At 43.8% G+C, this 19,471-nt stretch overlaps 1 protein-coding gene across 1 annotated transcript; it reads right to left on the bottom strand.

The window, feature by feature from the left end:
* Positions 1-2,093: 2,093 nt before the first annotated feature.
* Positions 2,094-18,883, bottom strand: LGALS3 (galectin 3). Its single transcript, XM_037503385.1, has 6 exons — positions 18,830-18,883; positions 9,986-10,007; positions 8,916-9,371; positions 6,490-6,578; positions 3,557-3,722; positions 2,094-2,373 (listed from the first exon to the last, which is right to left on the bottom strand). The coding sequence occupies exons 2-6, from the start codon at positions 10,001-10,003 to the stop codon at positions 2,218-2,220; spliced, it is 885 nt and encodes a 294-aa protein (XP_037359282.1). The 5' UTR covers positions 10,004-10,007; positions 18,830-18,883; the 3' UTR covers positions 2,094-2,217.
* Between the last annotated feature and the right edge of the window lie 588 nt (positions 18,884-19,471).

Here is a 19,471-nt window from a genome sequence, read left to right as displayed (position 1 = left end):
TTGGTGCAAAATAACCCAAGACTTAGAATCTTTATAAATCAATATACAACATAATATTTGCCCTCAAGGGTAAAGTAGTTGAAAATAAGACAGTGTCATGAAACAATTTTGGGGCGGGAAGAGGTTAATAAGATGTGCTATTGCTTAGAAAACTTTTGACTGTTAGGTCAGTTTGAGTTCTTTTTATTATTACTAAATAAGAAAATGTGTTATTTCACAAGCTGTAAGGTTGATACCAGGCATTTGATCAGTTCAATGATAGCATCAAGGTCCAACATTCTGCTCAAAGTTAATTCACTCATTCTTGGTATTGGTTTTTCCTATAAGGCTGGGTACTCCTGGAGTCAGAAAATGGCTGGTAGTGGCAATCAGAGTTACCATCTTCCCTTTGGTCTGGTTATGCCAACTAATGCCCTATCTTCAACTGTAGGTCAGTAAGTGTCAGAAGGAATTGACTTAAACTGATCAGAATTCCCTACTGAATCTGGGGTCATATGGCAATAAAACCATGACTTTTAGGAAGTGGGAAATGGATGTTGGATAGGCAGTTATCAATGTCCCCTACAACTGGATAGAGTGTTCTTGAGCAATTGGAGTCCAGAATTATGAGGTATTTGGAAAATCTTTAAAGACAAAATGAAAGAAAATTGCTTTGGATAGAATAAGAACCTTTCCAAAATTGAAAGGGAATTTGCATTTATTGAGAATCTACTATATGACAAGTCCTTTGCAAACTAGTCAATGATTACAGTAACCCTGCAAAAGAGATTATATTGCCCATTTTACACACAAAGGAACCAAGGTTCAGAGGATTTATTTTGTGTAAACCAAATGCTATCTTTTCCCCAAACCTTGCCTTCCCATTTATTTAACAGTCAAAACCAGAATGTTCCAGTTGCCGGAAGACCTGCTAGTAGATAGCCCTCAGCTATCATTCTAGGTTAGGAGAGCCACTTTGCTGTAGTTCACACACTCTTTCCCAGGTAGCCTGAATTCATTGACTAAAGTGAGGATATAGGGATCTGTACCCCTCAGCACTCTAACAGGTCATTCCAGCCTCACAACCCCTGCAGGTGGTAGAGTAGGATGAGGCATCAATTCTCACTCAGTTCCCTCTGCCCAATCCTGAACCGGCTGACCCCGCAGCTGTCAATTCTGAAGAGCACTCCTTCAGAATTCTTCCTGGATAACCCAACCTGTGACAATTACCAATTTAAATGATTTAAGATATTGTAGAAACAATATTTTGGTGGTGTTACCACATCCTAGTTTTGAAATTTTATTCATCTTTGGGCTTGCTGGTAATAAAAGGGCAGAAAAGCATGTTTAAGGATGTTCATCAAAGGAACTATTAAATTTTTGAAACTGATGATAAAGCTATTTTGTCTCCTTAACAAATCTGGCAATTTCATAAAAACCAAGAGAACCGGGCCTCCCCGGTGGCGCAGCGGTTGAGCGCTGGGTTGTAAAGCTGCCCGCGGCCTCTAAGGCACCGGTTCGATCCCCGGCTGCTCCCCGGCCACCTGAGGAGGGTCCCACATGGCGCGCAGGCCACTCCTGCCGCCCGCTGCTCCCCTCAGCAGTGTGCTTCGGTCCTTCTGCCTGTTCTGCTCCCCGCTCTGGTGAATTCTCTCACCCTCCCGCGCTTCTGACTGTACCCAGTGCTTGTATAAATAAATAAATCTTTAAAAAAAAAAAGAACCTATGGGAAGATAGTCTCATATCAATATCAAATACTGATTTGAAAGCAATGAACTGTAAATCTAGAGAGAGAAAATAAGATTTAAAAGGAGTCAAATATACCAGAATGCTAGTAATTATGAGTCATGGGTCATCTATGGGTAAATTTTTTCTTTTTGCTTTTCGTATTTCCTGAATGTATTTATGTAAGTGAGAAAACAGAATGATTTCCTTGGTTTTTATGAAACTGGAAGATGGGCTAATTTTTGCATAATATTTACTCTTATTTCCTTAAAATATTTAGCAAGTCCAGAAAACAATGGGAGACTAGTGCAATATTAATATTGTTACTTCTTTTTCCATTGAGAATGCCACATTATCTAGAATAAACAGCCTCAATAAAGACAGGTAACTTTTAGAATAAGTTTATTAAATGGATGATTTACAAGAAGGATGTTCACTCAGAACATAAAATTCAAACATGGAAGGTTACATTCACCTTCATTTTTTTTTTCAAAGTATCCACACCTTCTAAAATTATATCATAGTGTGGGTAACACTGGTGAGGTCTATGTCACCAGAAATTCCCACTTTGCTAATTTCCTGGAGGTTTCTCATCCTATGATTGTACTGCAATAAGTGAGCGTCATTGACAGCAACCTTGTAGTTTTCAGGTTCAACCAGTACTTGTATCTGAAATATCACAAACACAGAATTGTTAGAAATGTACATTAATTTCAAAACCAGTCTGATCTGAGTTCAAGATGTCCAACATCTCATCTTTATGATCATTTGTGGAACCGATAAAGTTGAGAAAAAGTAATTTTACAGCAAAAATAAACTCCAGATTATTGCAAGATTTAAATAAAATTGTTAGAATACTATATAAGTGAAGTCAAAGGAAAAGACTAATGATTTGTCTACCAAAAATGTTTTTGTATGGCCTAAAACACCTAAAAGTAAAAATAAACTCTAAAGTAATAATCTAATAGAATGACAAATGTTACAAAGATTGATAATATCTTTGGCAACATACTCTTCCAATACATATATCCCTTTGGAAGCAGCAATTTGGCAATATCCAAATTTTAAAATGTACATTCTTTGAATAAAATTCCTTTTGGCAGCAAAGATTTATGAGGATAATTATCACAGTATTTTAATAAAATAAATCTTTCCCCCCGGTTTTGTTTGAATATTTCCATACTGAAATTTTCATCAATAAATTACCACATAAGTAGACAACAAAATACTAAGTGATAATATTATGTTTGGAAAGATATCCACCAAATGTAGAATATGGTCCCCATTAGTCTCTGCCCTTGAGGAGCCCAATCTAGCTGTTTTATTGCTAATTTTACCCTAACCCAACACTGTGGACCTGATTAACATTTGTTGAATCAGTGCTTTAAAAATTGTTTTATGTCAACAGAAAATACTGGAAAGATATTCACCAAGTTACAACCTTTGTGAAGGTGGAGGGAGGGGTAAAGGATGAAAAACTTTAATTTTAAAAATCTACAAATTTTTCTTTGCATAAAACTTGTATATATTAATTTTAAATTTTAAAAAAGTTTTGATCGCCATGCCAACTTGTACCATAAAGACATTTTCCTTTTTTCTTTTTTTGTAAAGAGTCTATATTTCTCATTTCCAAAAAAGCTAAACTCAGAGGAGTGAGGGGCCTGAATGGATCTGGGGGTGAACCATTCCCAGCATGTTCTAACTTGCTAGGTCTGGTCTCATGGATAGGTGGAAGTAATGATTAGTTGTCCCAGGATAGTTGATAAAAATTGATTTCAAATGTGCTGAGGTTTTAGCGTGGTTCCCTATGAGCAGTAGATGATATTATTATATAATAGTAGCAATAACTTACTTTGAAGGGTTTACCACTTTCAAATGGGAAAGCAGACTGTCTTTCTTCCTTTCCCCAGACATTATCCTGCTTTGAATTGCAAACGATGACCCTCTTGTTGTCCTCATTGAAGCGTGGGTTAAAGTGGAAGGCAACATCATTCCCTTTCTTGAAATCCAAAACAAGTCTGTTTTAAACCAAAGACCAAGATTAGTAAAATGACCCAATTTGTATAATTGCATTAAGTGAAGAACATACAATCTAAAGAGCAAAGCATTTTACAAAATCAAGGGAAATTTTCTAAATGGAAAGCAAATAAACCAGAGAATAGGTTCCAAGTGGTAAAGATGCTAGGCCAAGTATTCTATGTACTACCATAGTATTTAAAAGCAAGCAAGGCAGCAAAGGTATGGCAGGACTGAACGCTGTGTTTGAAAGAAATAGCAAATCATCTGATAAGTGAAGAAACAGCCCTTTTTAAATGCCAGAGATTTACCCCATCACTCTTACTTAAAACCCTCCCCTCCCAGATGGGGCTCTCTTGCAAAGAACTGGTCCATAAACTTGCCAGGTAACCAAAGATGGGTCACCAAAAAGGAAAAAGGACAATATATTATATAAGCAAAGGTTAGAAAAATGACAGCAATAAAATTTTTCTATAAACAATTCATTAAGTAAACGTTGTCATGGAACAGAAAAACATTGTAAACATTCTACCATGAGATTAAAAATAATTACAATGGTGAACTAATCAGACAATGAAGGGAAAAAGTTCAAAGCAGGAATATAAGAACTCAAGCAAGATCTGGCCATAGCCCATAAAAGTGGAAGAGAATTGACCAATAAAAAAGAAGAAAGGAAAAGCTGACCATCCAAGAGAATAGAACAGTCTAAATGCTCAATGTCTGTACCTGGGCTTTTTTTTTTTTTTTTATCTGTTTGTCCACTCGTGAACCAGTAACATGTTTTCTTTATTGGTTTAACAGATCTTATAGGCTACCATTCCCTCATTGTTATTGAAAAGAAAAAAATAAGACAACATATGTTGAATATTTTTGCCTGTTTGTCTTTCGTCACATCACTCTATACAGTCACAATGTCCTCCTCACTGCCTCTACTCATGAAAACCCTTAAGATTTCCTAATAGAGGTTCAGAGCCACTTAGAGGGCACATTCTGCCTTCCATTGCAGATAATATTGTATACCTCCTTCCTGCCAAGGTTGCTTTTAATACCTAGTAAACACAAGCCAATCACATAAATATGAGCTATCAAATACCTGGGTTTTGCCGCAGTTAACCAAAAGCGTAGTCCTTCTAAAACAATAAGAATAAGCTAACATAATAGTTAATGTTCAGTATCCCGTTGCTACCTTGTAAAGTCATGACAATAAATGGGTTAAACATTCCACCATGTAAAGTCGAATTAATGGAAGTGCACGCTTCAACTTCTGATCTGGTTCTTTCTTGGATGCTAAGCAAACACAAGTCCTTGCTAAAGGACTAACTCTGTTCCTCTGTTTCTCAGTGTGCTTGCTCCACAGAGCGCTAACATCAGAATCAGCTGGTGCTCTTGATTTAACACAAGGTCTACACTCTAGACTACTAACAAATGATCCTCTGTATTTTGATTCACTCAGTAACAACAAATGCAACCACAAATGTATCTTCCAGTGATTAAATTCACAGAGGAAGGATGAAGATAGTCACTTGACAATGGAATTTATATTTGATTAATATCTAATGGCTACATTTCTTCTGCAGTGGAAAGGAAGTTATGGTTATCTCCACCACCTTAAACATTCCTCTGCCCCTCCCTCCATTGTAATTCTTCACATAGCATTTGCAAAAACAAGGAACAATTTTTTCATTTTACTATCACCCTAACCATTTCAACCAAAAGTAGCTTTGATCTACCAGTCTCAGTCTACCAGCCCCGTCTACATCGCTAATGTTATTGGAGCTTAAGTTTCTAGTACAGTAACCCTAAATAAGGCACAGGTACCGGTGTGGTTCTATAGGATAGGGGTTGTGGGAGGAGGAAAGCAGATATGAATAAAGTGTACTGCTATGTGAACAGGATAAATGCGTGAAGTTCTGTTATGTTGGGAGGAAAATGGCTAAAGGCCGAGGTAGAGGGTAGAGTATGTTCTATAGCTTGCTGTGAGGGAAATACTGTGCTCACAGAAACTGCATGGCTGAGTGGAAAGAAGAGTTGGTTTAGGGTAATTACTACCTGGTAGAACCAGAGGAGGCTGGCTGGAGGTGGAGTCAAGGGCAATTTGAATATAAAGGGATCAGATCAGAGGCTGAGTCCCTCTCCCCATAACAGGGCTCTTGGTGATTTACCTGACCCAGTGGACCCTGACTCTGCTCTTGTACCCAATGTGAAGATGGAAGTGACAGCTGAGATGCAAGATCTGAGACTACACTGTGACCTATACAGTTGCAGGGAGATTTGTATAAATATGAGGACAGAGCAGTAACATATTCAAGCTATCAGAGTATCTTGGAACTATATCCCGTGGAATCTTTTTTTTTTTTTTAACCCTAACCTTTGCTGGGCATCTAAACAAAGTACACACTGGGTATTTTAGACACTTTATGACTCAGAAGTGGAGTGATGGCCAAACATTACCTTACAAAGGCCCAATTTGCCTTTAATCCTAAGAATTTCACTGACAGGAGGAACCAACAGAATGGGTCTTTCTGCCCTCCCTCTTTGTCCTCACAAAATAGAATTTTGTTTTCTTCTGGTTCTGGGAGAAAAACAAGATTTGGCAAAGGAAACCTTGTCCCTTGGGGGGAAACATATACTGACTTATGGGCTAATGCCATACTATGGTATTACCAAGATTCTAAATGCACAGTTTTAAAAAATTTATTAAAGTTGAAAGTATAATTTTTATTCAAAAACCAATCAACGCGTATGTTAGATTTGTTAGTTTTACTCTACCTGTTTGCGTTGGGCCTTACTGTGCCCATAATTGTTATCAGCATGCGGGGCACAACTCCACTAGGCAAAGTCAGGTCATAAGGCACAGTCTAGGAATGAAAAATATTTGTGTTAGCAAAGAATCACGTTTTCTTAGTGAATGAAAGAAAAAGATGTCACTAAAGCTCAATTACTATTTTTTTTTTCAATTACTATTAACATGTGTGAATAACACATATTTAAGCCATCTGTCCAGACTTCCAGGCTATCTTGCCCAGGGCTTGAAGAGATAAGTCTCCCTACATGCACTACTAATAAGTGAAAATAAGGTCATCAGTAAATTGGTGTCAAAAGCACAACACAATCTCTTTGGGAGCTCTGAGGCTCTCAACACAAAGGCCATCCCAATCTATAACTCATTCCTATGGATTATTTTTTGGAAAGGCTGAAGCTAGACCTTGCAATCCACATTAACATTTTTATGCCACTCTTCACATAACGCCCTTCACCATGGCTATGCTGCTCTCTGAGAGCAGAGGCTATTTATGCCAATTCTACTTAGCCCCACAAGGCCCTGATCACACTCCACTATAGAACTCTTTCCTCCTGTCTACAATCTGTTTTCCAACTAGACTGTTACCTGTGTCTGGGATGGCTCTGGATCCCCAGTTAGGGTTTTATGCTTAGAATCATTGACTACAATGTGTTCACTGTATAGATATCCAATCCTTAACTCACAAAATTGTCTTTAGAAGGTTTTTCCAAAATCAGATTTTCTTGGTTACACCAAATGTTCCCTCTTATTGTAACAGGGTGGTCCCTAGGAAAGGGGGAGGTTCCAGGTTTCCTGCCCCACCCAAGGAAGGGTGGAGCTGAGCAGGAAGAGGAGAAGCGGCAGAAGAGACTGAGGAGGGAAGCAGGATGGAGCCAGGAGACCTGGAGGAGGCGCATGGAGCCTAGAGACACGTGAAGAAACGGTGCTTGTCTTTTGGTCGTGGACTGGGTGACACAGATGTGGGTGAGACCCATGGGGAGGTGACAATGGCAGCTTTTATCTTGATGTTGATTTTGCTCTTTTCCTTCCGGGCTTGTCTGCTTGTTTCTGACCATTTTCTGTGGGTCCCCACTGGAAGATGCTTTAGACTCATGGCAGGCTTTGGGGCCTTGCTCTGGGCCAATCCCATTTGGATGGACTTTTACCCACGAGGGGACGGGTAACTTTGGGTGCTTCACTTAGAAACTAGACTCTTTGCCTTACCTGTATTGTTTCCTAGTTTTATTAAAGTTCCTTCCCATTAAAGTGTCATATGTTTTGTGTTGATGCGGCGGATGGCAGAACCCATTTAGAATAGGCAGGTTTGCGGGGTTTTGGGCTGCCCCTCTCCCTGTCCTATAACATTATAATCCTGGACCACTTATGAAACTCTCTATTTCCCCACTTTCTTGGGTGTATGTGAGAATAATGAATGCTTATGGGGTTAAGCACACTGCTGGCATGTGGTATATAATCGTTGTTTATTAACACTGGTGACCAAACTTCCTACTACTATGGTCTTAACTAGATTCATATTAAGGTAAAGCTGCATTATAGCTGCCTTCAAAAGAGGTATTAGCTTCTCTTTACACTCACAGTGTAACAGGGTGATCCCCAGGAAAGGGGGAGGTTCCAGGTTTCCTGCCCCACCCAAAAGAAGGGTGGAGCTGAGCCCAGAAAGAAGCTGCAGAAGAGACTGAGTAAGGAAGAAGGCAGGATGGAGAGCAAGGAGGAGACCTGGAGGCGGCACATGGAATGGAGAGACGTGTGAAGAAACTGCGCTTGCCTTTTGGTCGTGGACTGGGTGACACAGATGTGGGTGAGAGACCCGTGGGGAGGTGACAATGGCAGTTTTTGTCTTGATTTTGATTTTGCTCTTTTCCCTCCAGACTTGTCTGGTTGTTTCTGATCCTTTTCTGTGGGTCCCCACTGGAAGATGCTTTAGACTTGGGACAGGCTTTGGGGGCCTTTTTCTGGGCCAATCCTGGTTGGGTGGACTTTTACCCATGAGGGGACGGGTAACTTTGGGTACTTGATTTAGAAACTAGATTCTTTGCCTTTCCTGTATTGTTTCCTAATTGTATTAAAGTTCCTTCCCATTAAAGTCTCATATGTTTTGTGTTGATGCAGCGGATGGCAGAACCTATTTAGAGCAGGCAGGTTTGCGGGGTCCGGGGTGCCCCTCTCCCGACCTGTAACAACAATACACATGCTAAACTCAATATGCACAACAATTTTTTCACTGGACCAACATATATTGTAGCTGGCTCTTGAAAAGAGGATCTTAGCTGTGAGTTTAAAGTTTTAGGGCTCCCTGAAGCCCAGACAGGTCAGTGCTCAGAGCCAGCTATGGCCAGAGTGCAGCCTTAGCTTTGTCACAGTCAAGCACACCAAGTGACTAACTCCAACTCACCAGTGGTCCAGAAGGGGAACCAAAGGGGCCGGCAGCAGGATAGGCTCCAGGAGCACTTGGTTGTCCAGGAGATGGGTAGGCCCCAGGTCCACTTGGTTGTCCAGGGTAGGCTCCTGGTGCATTTGGTCCAGGATAAGCGGGTGCTGTTGGACCAGGGTAGGCACCAGGGGGTCCCTGTCCAGGGTAGGCCCCAGGAGGTGCCTGTCCAGGGTTGGTACCAGGAGGTGCCTGTCCAGGGTAGGCCCCAGGAGGTGCCTGTCCAGGGTAAGCACCAGGAGGTGCTTGTCCAGGGTAAGCCCCGGGAGGTGCCTGTCCAGGGTAGGCCCCAGGAGGTGCCTGTCCAGGGTAGGCTCCAGGATAAGCAGCCCCTGGGTAGCCCCCAGCCCCAGGCTGGTTTCCCCATTGAGGGTATCCTTGAGGGTTTGGGTTTCCAGACCCAGATACGGCATCATTAAGCTGAAAAGAAAGACACAAATCATTACTGGATAGTCACAAAAACAGAATTAAAAACAAAACAGGAACATGTTATCTATGAAGCAGAGGGATATGGTGAAAGTATGGAACTCATATCAATTAAAATTTCCCCCTGTTAACTAATTTTGCATTCTGAAGACTGAAGTTAGACTTTGGGATTACATATGCATCATTGTGCCTCCCTTAATCTCAGATCCAGTGGGCCACATTTTTATATTTTGCTGAAGCTGGGAGATAGCCATCTCCAAGGTGCAAGCACATGCTTTCTAAATGACATGAAGGAGACAGTCACTGAAGTTGTGGGTGCCCAGATTGCCCCACAATCCCCAGTGCCCTCTCAGCTCCTGATGGCGGAATCCACCACTTCATTTCCAGGCCTTTCCGCAGAGGTGGGGACTGTTAGTCCAGGCCTCTCCCACCTCGCTTTCTTCCTGAAGCTGTTACTAGAGAAACAAGACCCGCTCTAACAAGCCCCCATTAGACAGGTGGGGGCAGAGGAAGCCATGTGGTGGGAAAAGTCATGGGGGAAGTTGGGCGTAAACACAAATCCCCAATCTATGTGGAATGTGTATTTGAATAAGACACAAAATACTTACTGAAAAACTGTCTGCCATTTTCCTACAAAGAGAAAAAAAAAAGTTATATTTGATCTAAAAAGATTTTGCTGATTTCCATTTACACTTAACATCATAAATAGTTCATTGTGTACTTCTAGCCAATCCCAGGCCTTTCTTCTAACACAAGCCAGTAAGTTCTGACAATACGCCTGGAGCAATACCGTGGAACCACAAGAATGTCTCCTGGAAGGGTGGGGATGCACTGCTGCTGCATTACCAGCCCGGTTTAACTCTTGACTTACTCAAAATCACTCTGGCCTGCGTTCTGAGGCCTGGGAATAGCAGGTCATAGGCCATACAGCAGAAGGAAGAAGAATGAAGGAAAGAGTCTTCCCCTTTGCCGGGTGAAAAGTGTAAAAATGCCTGGTTTGTCACTGGCTCTCCTTCACCTTTCTTCCCATGCTCTCTCTCCCACATCTCTCACACAGCATTCAGTGTGTAAATATTGCCCAGCTCCCCTTCTGTTCCCACTAACAGCCCCAGGTCATTTTTGGTTTTAGGAGGAAAGCAGAGCTGGTTGATTACAAGGGACAATGCTTCCCCAAGTAGTTGCTGCCTGCCGATGTTTTCCTTCTTTTGCATATATGCTATGTCTGCAATGGGCCCTGCAGGCACGGTACTGGCTCCTGATGGGACATCAGGACAACGGGCCAAGAACTGCATGATCAGAGGAACCACTGCCCAGCGGGGCCCACACAACACCGTGGAAAGTCATAACTTTATGTTATGCCGAAGACGGGAATAGATGGTGTTGTTTGAGCTAAGCCTCCAAGGAGAGGTAAGATTTAGATGTGGAGCAAGGAAGCAAAAAGGCAAGTACAAGGTACTCTTTAAAAAGATATTTGTTGTTCCGACAAAAGTCTCTGGCAGCATCACAAGCTAAGATTAAAAAAAGAAAAAGACTGGGCCTCCCCGGTGGCGCAGCGGTTGAGCGCTGGGTTGCGAAGCTGCCCGCAGCCTCTAGAGCACCGGTTCGATCCCCGGCTGCTCCCCGGCCACCTGAGGAGGGTCCCACATGGCGCGCAGACCTCTCCTGCTGCCCGCTGCTCCCCTCAGCAGTGTACTTCGGTCCTTCTGCCTGCTCTGCTCCCCGTTCTGGCTCTGGTGAATTCTCTCACCCTCCCACGCTTCTGACTGTACCCAGTGCTTGTATAAATAAATAAATAAATCTTTAAAAAAAAAAAAAAAAAAAAAAAAAAAAGAAAAAGACTAATTATAATAAAGAAAAATTAAAATCAACAAGCAACTGTAAACCAGAGATACACTGGGGTGGTGGAGGGGTGGGAGAGGAGGGATTAGGGTCAAAATAAGGGGGGGTGCAATTGTATGGGGAATATAACCAAAATGAAAATGCATACATTATGCAAAAATGAAAAATGATGTAAGAATTATATAAAATAAAAAAAAAAGAAGTCTGGCAAAGTGGGGGAAATTATTTTGGTTACAACACTGCCACAGAGAGTTTGCCTTGTCGAAACTGCCTGGAGGGGTGGTCTTCCAGCTTCCTCCTGCTCCTCCTCCTTTCCTGGAGCCAGGTTCCTAAACTTCCAGATGTTTTACGCCTTCCAGATGTTTTCACCTGCTCCAGCTAAGGGCTACCCATCAGTGAGTGCCTCCCAAGGTCCCCCACCCCTGCATTGCCAGGCTGTTTTTAAACCTTAGTTTATGATGCTGCTGATACCAGAATTGTCAGGCCTAGTCTCCCAGCCGGGATAGGATTTCAGGCTGCAGGGCAGCGCTGAGCCCCAGCCACTAGACCCCCACGGGTTGGTGTCTCACGAAGCCGCAGCAGGAACTTCGCAGACGCTCAGGCAAGCAAGCGAGAAGAGACAGGTTTGTTTAGAAGAAAAAGTTTATTGAGGAGAAAAAGAGCAGAAATAAAGTGGGACTCCCAGGCCAGGGAACCAGGCCTGGGAGGGGCAAGGAAGCCAAAGTAGAGTCGTGTCTTAGGGAATATATACCTTTTTTCCCTCATTATTCTAAAGCTCCACCAGTCTCTTTGTGATTGGTTAGTTCTCGGCTGTCTCACTCAATTTGCTACTGAGTGGGGATCTTCACATTCCTTATCTAACAGGTTTCTCTTTCCCCATTTGTTGCATCTTTAAATTTATGGCCCAGTCTTCTGGATGGGCATCCCTGCATTGAAGTTAAACAGCTGCCCTTTTAATGTGACCATAAATTAAACCACTCTCCATTTCTCCAATCTCCGCCTCCCTTTATCACCTGAAGGAAACCAGGACCAGCATTAACAATGTTGTCCTTGGTCCTGGCATGTTTGTTTTCCTAATGGAATGGGTTACTTTCCCTTGCTTGTCCTTATCTCTGAAGCCTCCCTAAATTTTTCAGAGGTCCCCTCCTGCACTATCCCTAAAACTGCCTAATAACCCTAGCTTGCCCTGTCTCATTGCCAGAGACTTTTTTTTGAATAACAAATATCTTTTTTAAAAAAGTAACTTTTACCTGCCTTTTTGCTGTTTTGCTCCACATCTAAATCTTTTTTTTTTTAGATTTATTTATTTTTATTTATGCAATAGCTGGGGTACAGGCCAGAGGCGCGGGAGGATGAGAGGATTCACCAGAGACAGAGAGGGAAACAGAACAGGCAGACTGACTGAAAGCACTGCTTAGGGGAGCAGTGGGCGGTCTGCCATACCATGTGGGAATCTCCCTATCTGGCTGGGAATTGAGCATGCACTGCTGAGGCTGCAGACAGCTTCACAGCGCTGTGCTCAACCCACTGCGCCACCGGGGAGGCCTTCCACGTCTAAATCTTAACCTCTCCCTGGGAGAACAGCTCAGATTGCTGAGGTCTGTGTGAGTTCTCTCTTAGTTCCTCACTTGTGCTTGGCCAAAATTACCTGAGCCTTAGCCAGAATCTCTTTTCCCTTGATTTGCCCATTTGTGATATTTGTTCAATTATTTTAAGAAAGGACATTACCTCAAGGGTACCCCAAAGGATCCAATAAAAGGCAACTACTTGATAGGTCTGAAAATGTAAACTACAAAAATTTCTTTGTGAAACCTCACACAGGCAGACCTCATCCAAGGACTTACTGTTTACTTCACACAGCAAATAGTTTAACCGATTCTGCTACATATGCCACAGTTAAATATTCCCTTCCACTAAAATTTTGCACATTTTTTCTAGGCATTTTAACACATCTGGAAGCAGTTAGGCTATCACCGTGTCTATCTTCCAAGGTGGGAAACTGTTGGCAACTAGTTTGGGAAAGTCTAGTGACTCGGCTGAGGCTTACAGTCCTTGTGTTCCCTGCAGTCCTTGGCCTTTGATTTCTTTTTATATTTGTGTACTTGGACTTTTAAAGCAAAAATCAGGTGCTTCTCTGCTTGGACCTCCCTCCCCAAATGGCTCCCACTGCCTAGAAAACTGAATGGCAGGAGGAACTTAAGGGAAGATTCAATACAAAAAAGGCGGGTTGGGGGGTTGGGGGGGTGGGGAGTGGGCTCATCTTAGATCAAGGAAAGAAATTTGCTCATTTTAGACGCCAGTAGGAAACAATCCGGAACTTCCCAATGGCAGAGAGCAGAGTTCCTTTACTTTCATAAACTCTTCTGCTCCTGGGCAACATATCAAAGACCCAGCAGTAACTATGTTAGTCTTGTGACTTCTTTTATATATCCCTACTGCTGAGGGGCTTATTCCCAGCCTCAGCATTGATCCAGCCACAGAGCATGTGTCTCTTCCTCTGTCCCACCAGATAGGCGCTCCAATTTCCTTTATTGACTGGTTAGGCTTAACAAACTTTGTTTTCTTACATTTGGGGGAAAAGACCATTGCTAGAAAAATAAAATCGGAATAACTGACCACCCACCAGGTGATAGCCAAAGCAAGCTGGCCTCAGCCAAAACCTCCAAAGGCTTGTGTTATAAGGATGGACGTGCCCCTTTTGGTCCCTTGTAACTCTGGATAAATACCCCCATGCTAGCAGCACGGGTGGTCTTTCACACACAAATCAGCCACCTCCCCCTATTTGTCAACAAATTAAACTACTTTCCTTCTCTTCAAACTTTGTTTCATTTTGTGGCCAAGGGACCTGAGATCGGCATTCCAATACCAGCACCACTGACATTTCAGGTAGGAAACCTTTTCTGGGGGAGCATTATGTTTAGCAGGATCCCGGCTTCAATACACAAGATGCTAGCAATACAACCCCCTAAACCCCAAACTGTGACAACCAAAAATACCTTCAGACATTGTCAAATATCCCCAGGACAGGGAGAGGGCAAAATTTGTCTGGTTTGAGAACTACTGAAATAGGCTGACTAGAACGCCTGTCCCGACAGAAATGTATGTACACATAAATGTATATACAAAAATGCAGAAAGGAAATTTCTATTGTTAAAACTAGCTAAATCTGTGCAGCATCATAAGTGTCTTATTAATATAACTCCAATCAATACAGCTAAGATGTATTTAACGGTTGATTACAACCAGAAACTCACACAAAGAGGACATTTCCAAAATTTCACACTCATACTTTTCAAAGCCTCTGCTCAAAACATATTTAGTTTTTAATTTTTCAACCTGACCAAACTAATTTGAGAAACTGAGCAGATTTCACTGTGTGTCCCCTGTGTTTCTCATGAAGGCTGCATGGCTGTTGGGACTATTTGGTGACACATCAGGCAAACCCTCTGGGATAATGATATTCTCTTATGAGGGGGGTGCTTTTTGGTTTACAAAGCACTTGCACATTCCTTGTCTATTTTGATTCTGATAATGATCATGGGAAACTGAAATATCCCCACTTTGAAGGTGAGGAAGTGACGCTCAGAGAGTTAATATGGTGGCCCTAAGTCACTGTCACTGGCAGGTCAAGGACCAGGGTCCAAATGTCCCGACTCCTAATTCACTAATTCTAAAATAGTGATCTACACTAATAGAAAGCCTCCCACTTTGGGGTGTTAAAGTCCTCTGAAAGCATTAATGACTTCATTGTAGAAATTAATTCTCTGGCTTATTCATTCGGAACTACACAACACACTGAAATTATAAACAAAAATTAGAAAAATCTTGTTTTTGTCAAAAACAGGCCAAGTGACTCAGTGCACAAGATACTGAATACAAGGATGCCATTTCGCACAGTCACTTTGCTAATTATAACCACATTTAAACCAATAAAGTGTACTTTCCCCCAAACTGGTTATGCCTATTTGGATTATGTCAACTTCCAACTCCCAGGTCTCTTTTTTTTGAAAAGGACTATAACCAATGTTCTTTTGAAATCAAGGTAAACAATCTTAGAACTTTTTTTAAAAAAATCTATTTGGATAAATATCTTTCTTCCTTGCCTGGAAATGCTCTTTCTTTTTTTAGATGATTCATTTATATAAACAGGCAATCAAATGTTCAAAAAATTCTTTCCGCTCTACAGATACTATAGGTCTGAACTCTGTGTCAGCATTCCCAGAGTCTTGAAGAACAGGGAAAGAAAAATGGCATCAAAGGCAAACAAAGAAACAAAAGTAGAGAAAAGCTACCAGGGTCCTCACATTTGAAAAACCTACAGGAAGTAATTTGGTTGTTTTGGAAAAAGGAATGGAAACATGAGTCAGAATGTAGATCATTTTAATTGGCTGCTTTTCCCTTCAATAGAAAGTGGCTACCCACTAACCTGTGCTATTCTAGAGCTATCTAGCAATTTAGCAGGTTGCCTGGGTTCCCGGGACACTCCTGAAATTTCTGCTCACAAAGGACCCTGGCCTTTATACAAGAGGTAAGGGAAGTAGATTGTGAGTGTGCTTCCTCAGAACCCTAAGGCACTGCCCACACTGCTCTCCAAAGAATGGAGAGGTGGTCTACTTCCTGCCCTCACTGAAGCACTGAGCAGCTTTAGGAAAGCCCACTTTCCAAAACCAAATACAGTGATGTTGACTTGGAATAAAGGAAACTGACACTTTCCTAGGATTTCTTTCTTATCATAGCTCAATTTCAAAGAAGGTAAAGTTTCTTTGTGCCTCTCAGTTACTGATTCTTTCCCCCTGTGGAAAAGCTGAACCACTGTTAAGAGAGAACACATGATACTTAGTCAACAGCAAACTGGAAGTATACAGCAAGCTCGCCCCTGGCAGGCTTACCACTCTTAATGAGAAGAACAAGTTCAGGCACTAGTACAAAATGCTACCCAGCTGTTCTCAGCAGGAAGCTGTATCCCAAATTACCACAGGAAAGAGAGGCTATGTTTTAGATTAGTTACCATGAGCCTCAGGTATGTATGGTTGCAAGCTAATTAGTATTTAAGGTCAATAGGAGATTCTCTAGTTATACGATATGAATAAAGGTCTCTGCTGTAATTAAGATTTGGAGTCTGACTAATGAGGGTTTCACGCAAATCAGTACTTAAATTGTAGGTGAGACCAACATTACTATTTTAATTTCACTGGCAATAAGTGAAAAGTCTTTCTAGAGCACCTATGCATATTTGTAGTAGAGTGAAACACCACTGAATAAGGAAACTTACTCAGAGCAAGAATTGCCTATTCTATTAAAAACAGCTGGCTTTTGGGCCTCCCTGGTGGCACAAGGGGTTAAGACGCAACCTAAGAAGCTATCCCAGCCACTGCAGCACAAGTTCAATCCCCGGCCAGGGAGCTACCCACATGGCACAGCAGACCTCTCCTGCCTCGACCGCTGCTCCTCTCATCAGTGTATTTCAGACAGTCAGCCTGTTCTCTTCCCCACTCTGTCTCTGGTGAATCTTCTCACCTCCCACACCTCTGGCCTGCACCCCAGCTCTTGTGTGCATTAATAAATAAATCTTTATAAAAAACAGCTGGCTTTGGGCCTCCCCGGTGGCGCAGAGGTTGAGCGCTGGGTTGCAAAGCTGCCCTCGGCCTCTGCGGCGCCAGTTCAATCCCCAGCTGCTCCCCGGCCACCGGAGGTGGGTCCCCCATGGCGCGCAGACCTCTCCTGCCGCCCGCTGCTCCCCTCAGCAGTGTACCTGGGTCCTTCTGCCTGCTCTGCTCCCTGCTCTGGCTCTGATGAATTCTCTCACCCTCCCGCGCTTCTGACTGTACCCATGCATGTATAAACAAAACAAATAAAACAAAACAAACAAATAAATAAAACATGCCTCTATAAAAAAAAAAAACAGCTGGTTTTTAGGGTCATTGTATGGTGTAGCACTTCCCCTCTTCTGTGTCTTACATAACCCAATGAGGCATCCTCCCAACACCTCTAAATCAAAACTCCCAAGGACCACCATCAGACCCCTCCCCAGAATATGGAGTAAGTGCTGATACTAAATGTAGCCCCCAAACATTATGGATTTAGGAAGCAGCTCCAGCTCCAATCCCTCCAAAATCAAGGGTGAGATACCACCTCATTCTTTTGTTAAGGATTCAAAGTCAATGGCTGAAAAGGAGACTTGTGGAAAAACAATTTTTTGTTCTTCAACTTAACCTTAATGGAAACACAATTGCCTAGTATGAAAGACAAATTTGAGGCAAATGAGTCAGAATTTTGAATATTGGTCAATATTTTCTCCCACGTTCTGTGTGTGAGTGGTGAATTTTTACGGCAACCAAATTGTCAAAATTTACTGAGCCTGCCTTCCATTCCTTTCCCACAGTCCTAGAAAAAGACTGGGTCACTGGGCTCTAGCTGTCCTCACTGTCCAGCAACCCAACTCCCCAGGAGTCACTTTATCCACAGTAGCTGCAAATGTATGCACAGTATCGGGAATGGGAATCGCTAATTTCAAGGGGTTGTCACAGGCCCCACCTATGTGTCCCTGACTCCCTGGCATTGAGCTCCTGCTACTCAAAGTGGACTCATTTTAGTGTCCAGCATCTTATTTGAGCAATTGTTAACCCCAAATAAATCCTCAAACCAGTTTTTTTTTTATTTTTATATTCCCCAAACAATTGCAACCCCTTTATTTTGACCCCAATCCCTCCCCCCCCGCCCCCCGCCCCCCTCTCCTCATAAAGTGTCTCTGGTTCATAGTTGTTCCTCAAACCAGTTTTTAAGTCCCATATCCGCTCCCACCAGTTAGCAGTCTGCGCTCCGGTACCAACGCTGTGCCACACCCCACAAATCCTCTGCACAGATCTGAGATCCTTAATGCCCATATTAGCCAATCTAGGCAGCAATGAGTCATAATTTGCAAAACCTGAGTTGGGATCTCTGCCAAGTCGGGCACATAACCACTTAGACCCTTTTCTGTGGATCAGCATCCAGGGAGCCCTAGCAGCCGTCGAGCTCCTTCGCGCCCCCAGCAAGTTCAAGCGGCCGGCGGACAGTAACCGGTGCCAGAACGCGCTGCTTAGACTCCCTGGGCAGTACCTCAGCCCAGTGGGAGGAGACCTGGTGCCTCACACCTAGCGTGCAGCGTGGGGGCGGGGGGCTGGCGAGCGTGCCCGCCCACCGTCTGCTGGGGGTCGCCCCTGGCGGGATCCCAAGGACCCGAGCGGCGGGCGGGATGCGGGGGGCGTTTCCAGTGGCCGCGGAGGGTGCCCTGCGTCTGGGCTGGGTTCCGCAGGCACACCCGCCGCCCTGAGGTTGCGTAGGTGAGTCTTTGCAAAACGTTACTTACTTTTCTGAGTCTCAGACCCCTCTCTCCAAGGAGCGAAGGCAGTGGATCCCTGCCCCGAGCGGTGCCCCACGCTCCAAACCTGGCCGTCCCGCTCCACGCCTGCCCGCGCGTCCCCGGGGCAGCCAAGCCCCCTGCGCGGGCTCTAAGCCCCTTCCCCAAGGGAGCCGTGCACCGGGCAGTGCCCCAACGCCCTCGCCCCGCCCGGCCGGTGCCACCAGCAAACCGGGTCCCCAACCCCAGGCCCCCGGCGCCCCGCGCCTCTCACCCGGCGCCTCGGTGTTCGCTGGCTCGCTCTCTCTGGGGCGTATCCTGGAGAGGTGGTGCGGGCTCTGGCTGGGCGGCGGCTGGGTGCTGCAGATATAGCCTCCCTGGGCGGGGCCGCCGCCCGTGTCCGGGCCGGCCTCTCCTTGGCACTAAACTGGGTGAGCCCGGACACTGCAGCCCCAGGGCGCAGAAGAGACCCTCCAAACCTAAACGCAGAGGAGGGAGTGGGATGGGGGAGAACGGCCTGGGGGACCCTGAAGGGCAGCCGCCCCACACACCTACCCCCACCCCCACCCCAGCGACTCTGGGTGTGGACAGGGGGATTCACCTGATAACTCCTCATGATGAGTGTGTGCAGTTTTAGTGTGTGCTTCTGTGGGGGTGTTGTGCTTGTTTGCTTTAACTCTGTTTACTTATTTCCTGCCCAAAGGCAGCACTCTCACCCCTTTGGCATTTACTTTACCTAAACCCTCTCTGCATCAAAGCCTTCTCCCAAAGTGCCCTGTGACTTGTGTCACTGGGAGGGCCTGGCAAATCTTCTGAAATGCTGGGTGAGATGCTCCCACTTTTTTTTAAAAAAGATTTATTTATGCATAGAAGAGCTGGGGTACAGGCTAGAGATGCAGGGGGTGAGAGGATCCAC

This window comes from Talpa occidentalis, unplaced genomic scaffold (genome assembly GCF_014898055.3).
Source record: "Talpa occidentalis isolate TD23 unplaced genomic scaffold, MPIMG_talOcc4v2.1 talOcc4.11, whole genome shotgun sequence".
Classification (NCBI taxonomy): domain Eukaryota; kingdom Metazoa; phylum Chordata; class Mammalia; order Eulipotyphla; family Talpidae; genus Talpa; species Talpa occidentalis.
The sequence above is the reverse complement of the archived record's forward strand: the minus strand, read 5'-3'. Positions and strand labels throughout refer to the sequence as shown.

What these genes read in the sequence shown, in the direction of transcription:
- LGALS3 (XM_037503385.1), bottom strand. An exon ending in GTTCCCCTTCTGGACCACTG is followed by an intron (nt 6,579 to 8,915) that starts GTGAGTTGGAGT and finishes TTTCATTCCTAG; the next exon opens with ACTGTGCCTTATGACCTGAC. An exon ending in AAAGTGGTAAACCCTTCAAA is followed by an intron (nt 2,374 to 3,556) that starts GTAAGTTATTGC and finishes GTGATATTTCAG; the next exon opens with ATACAAGTACTGGTTGAACC.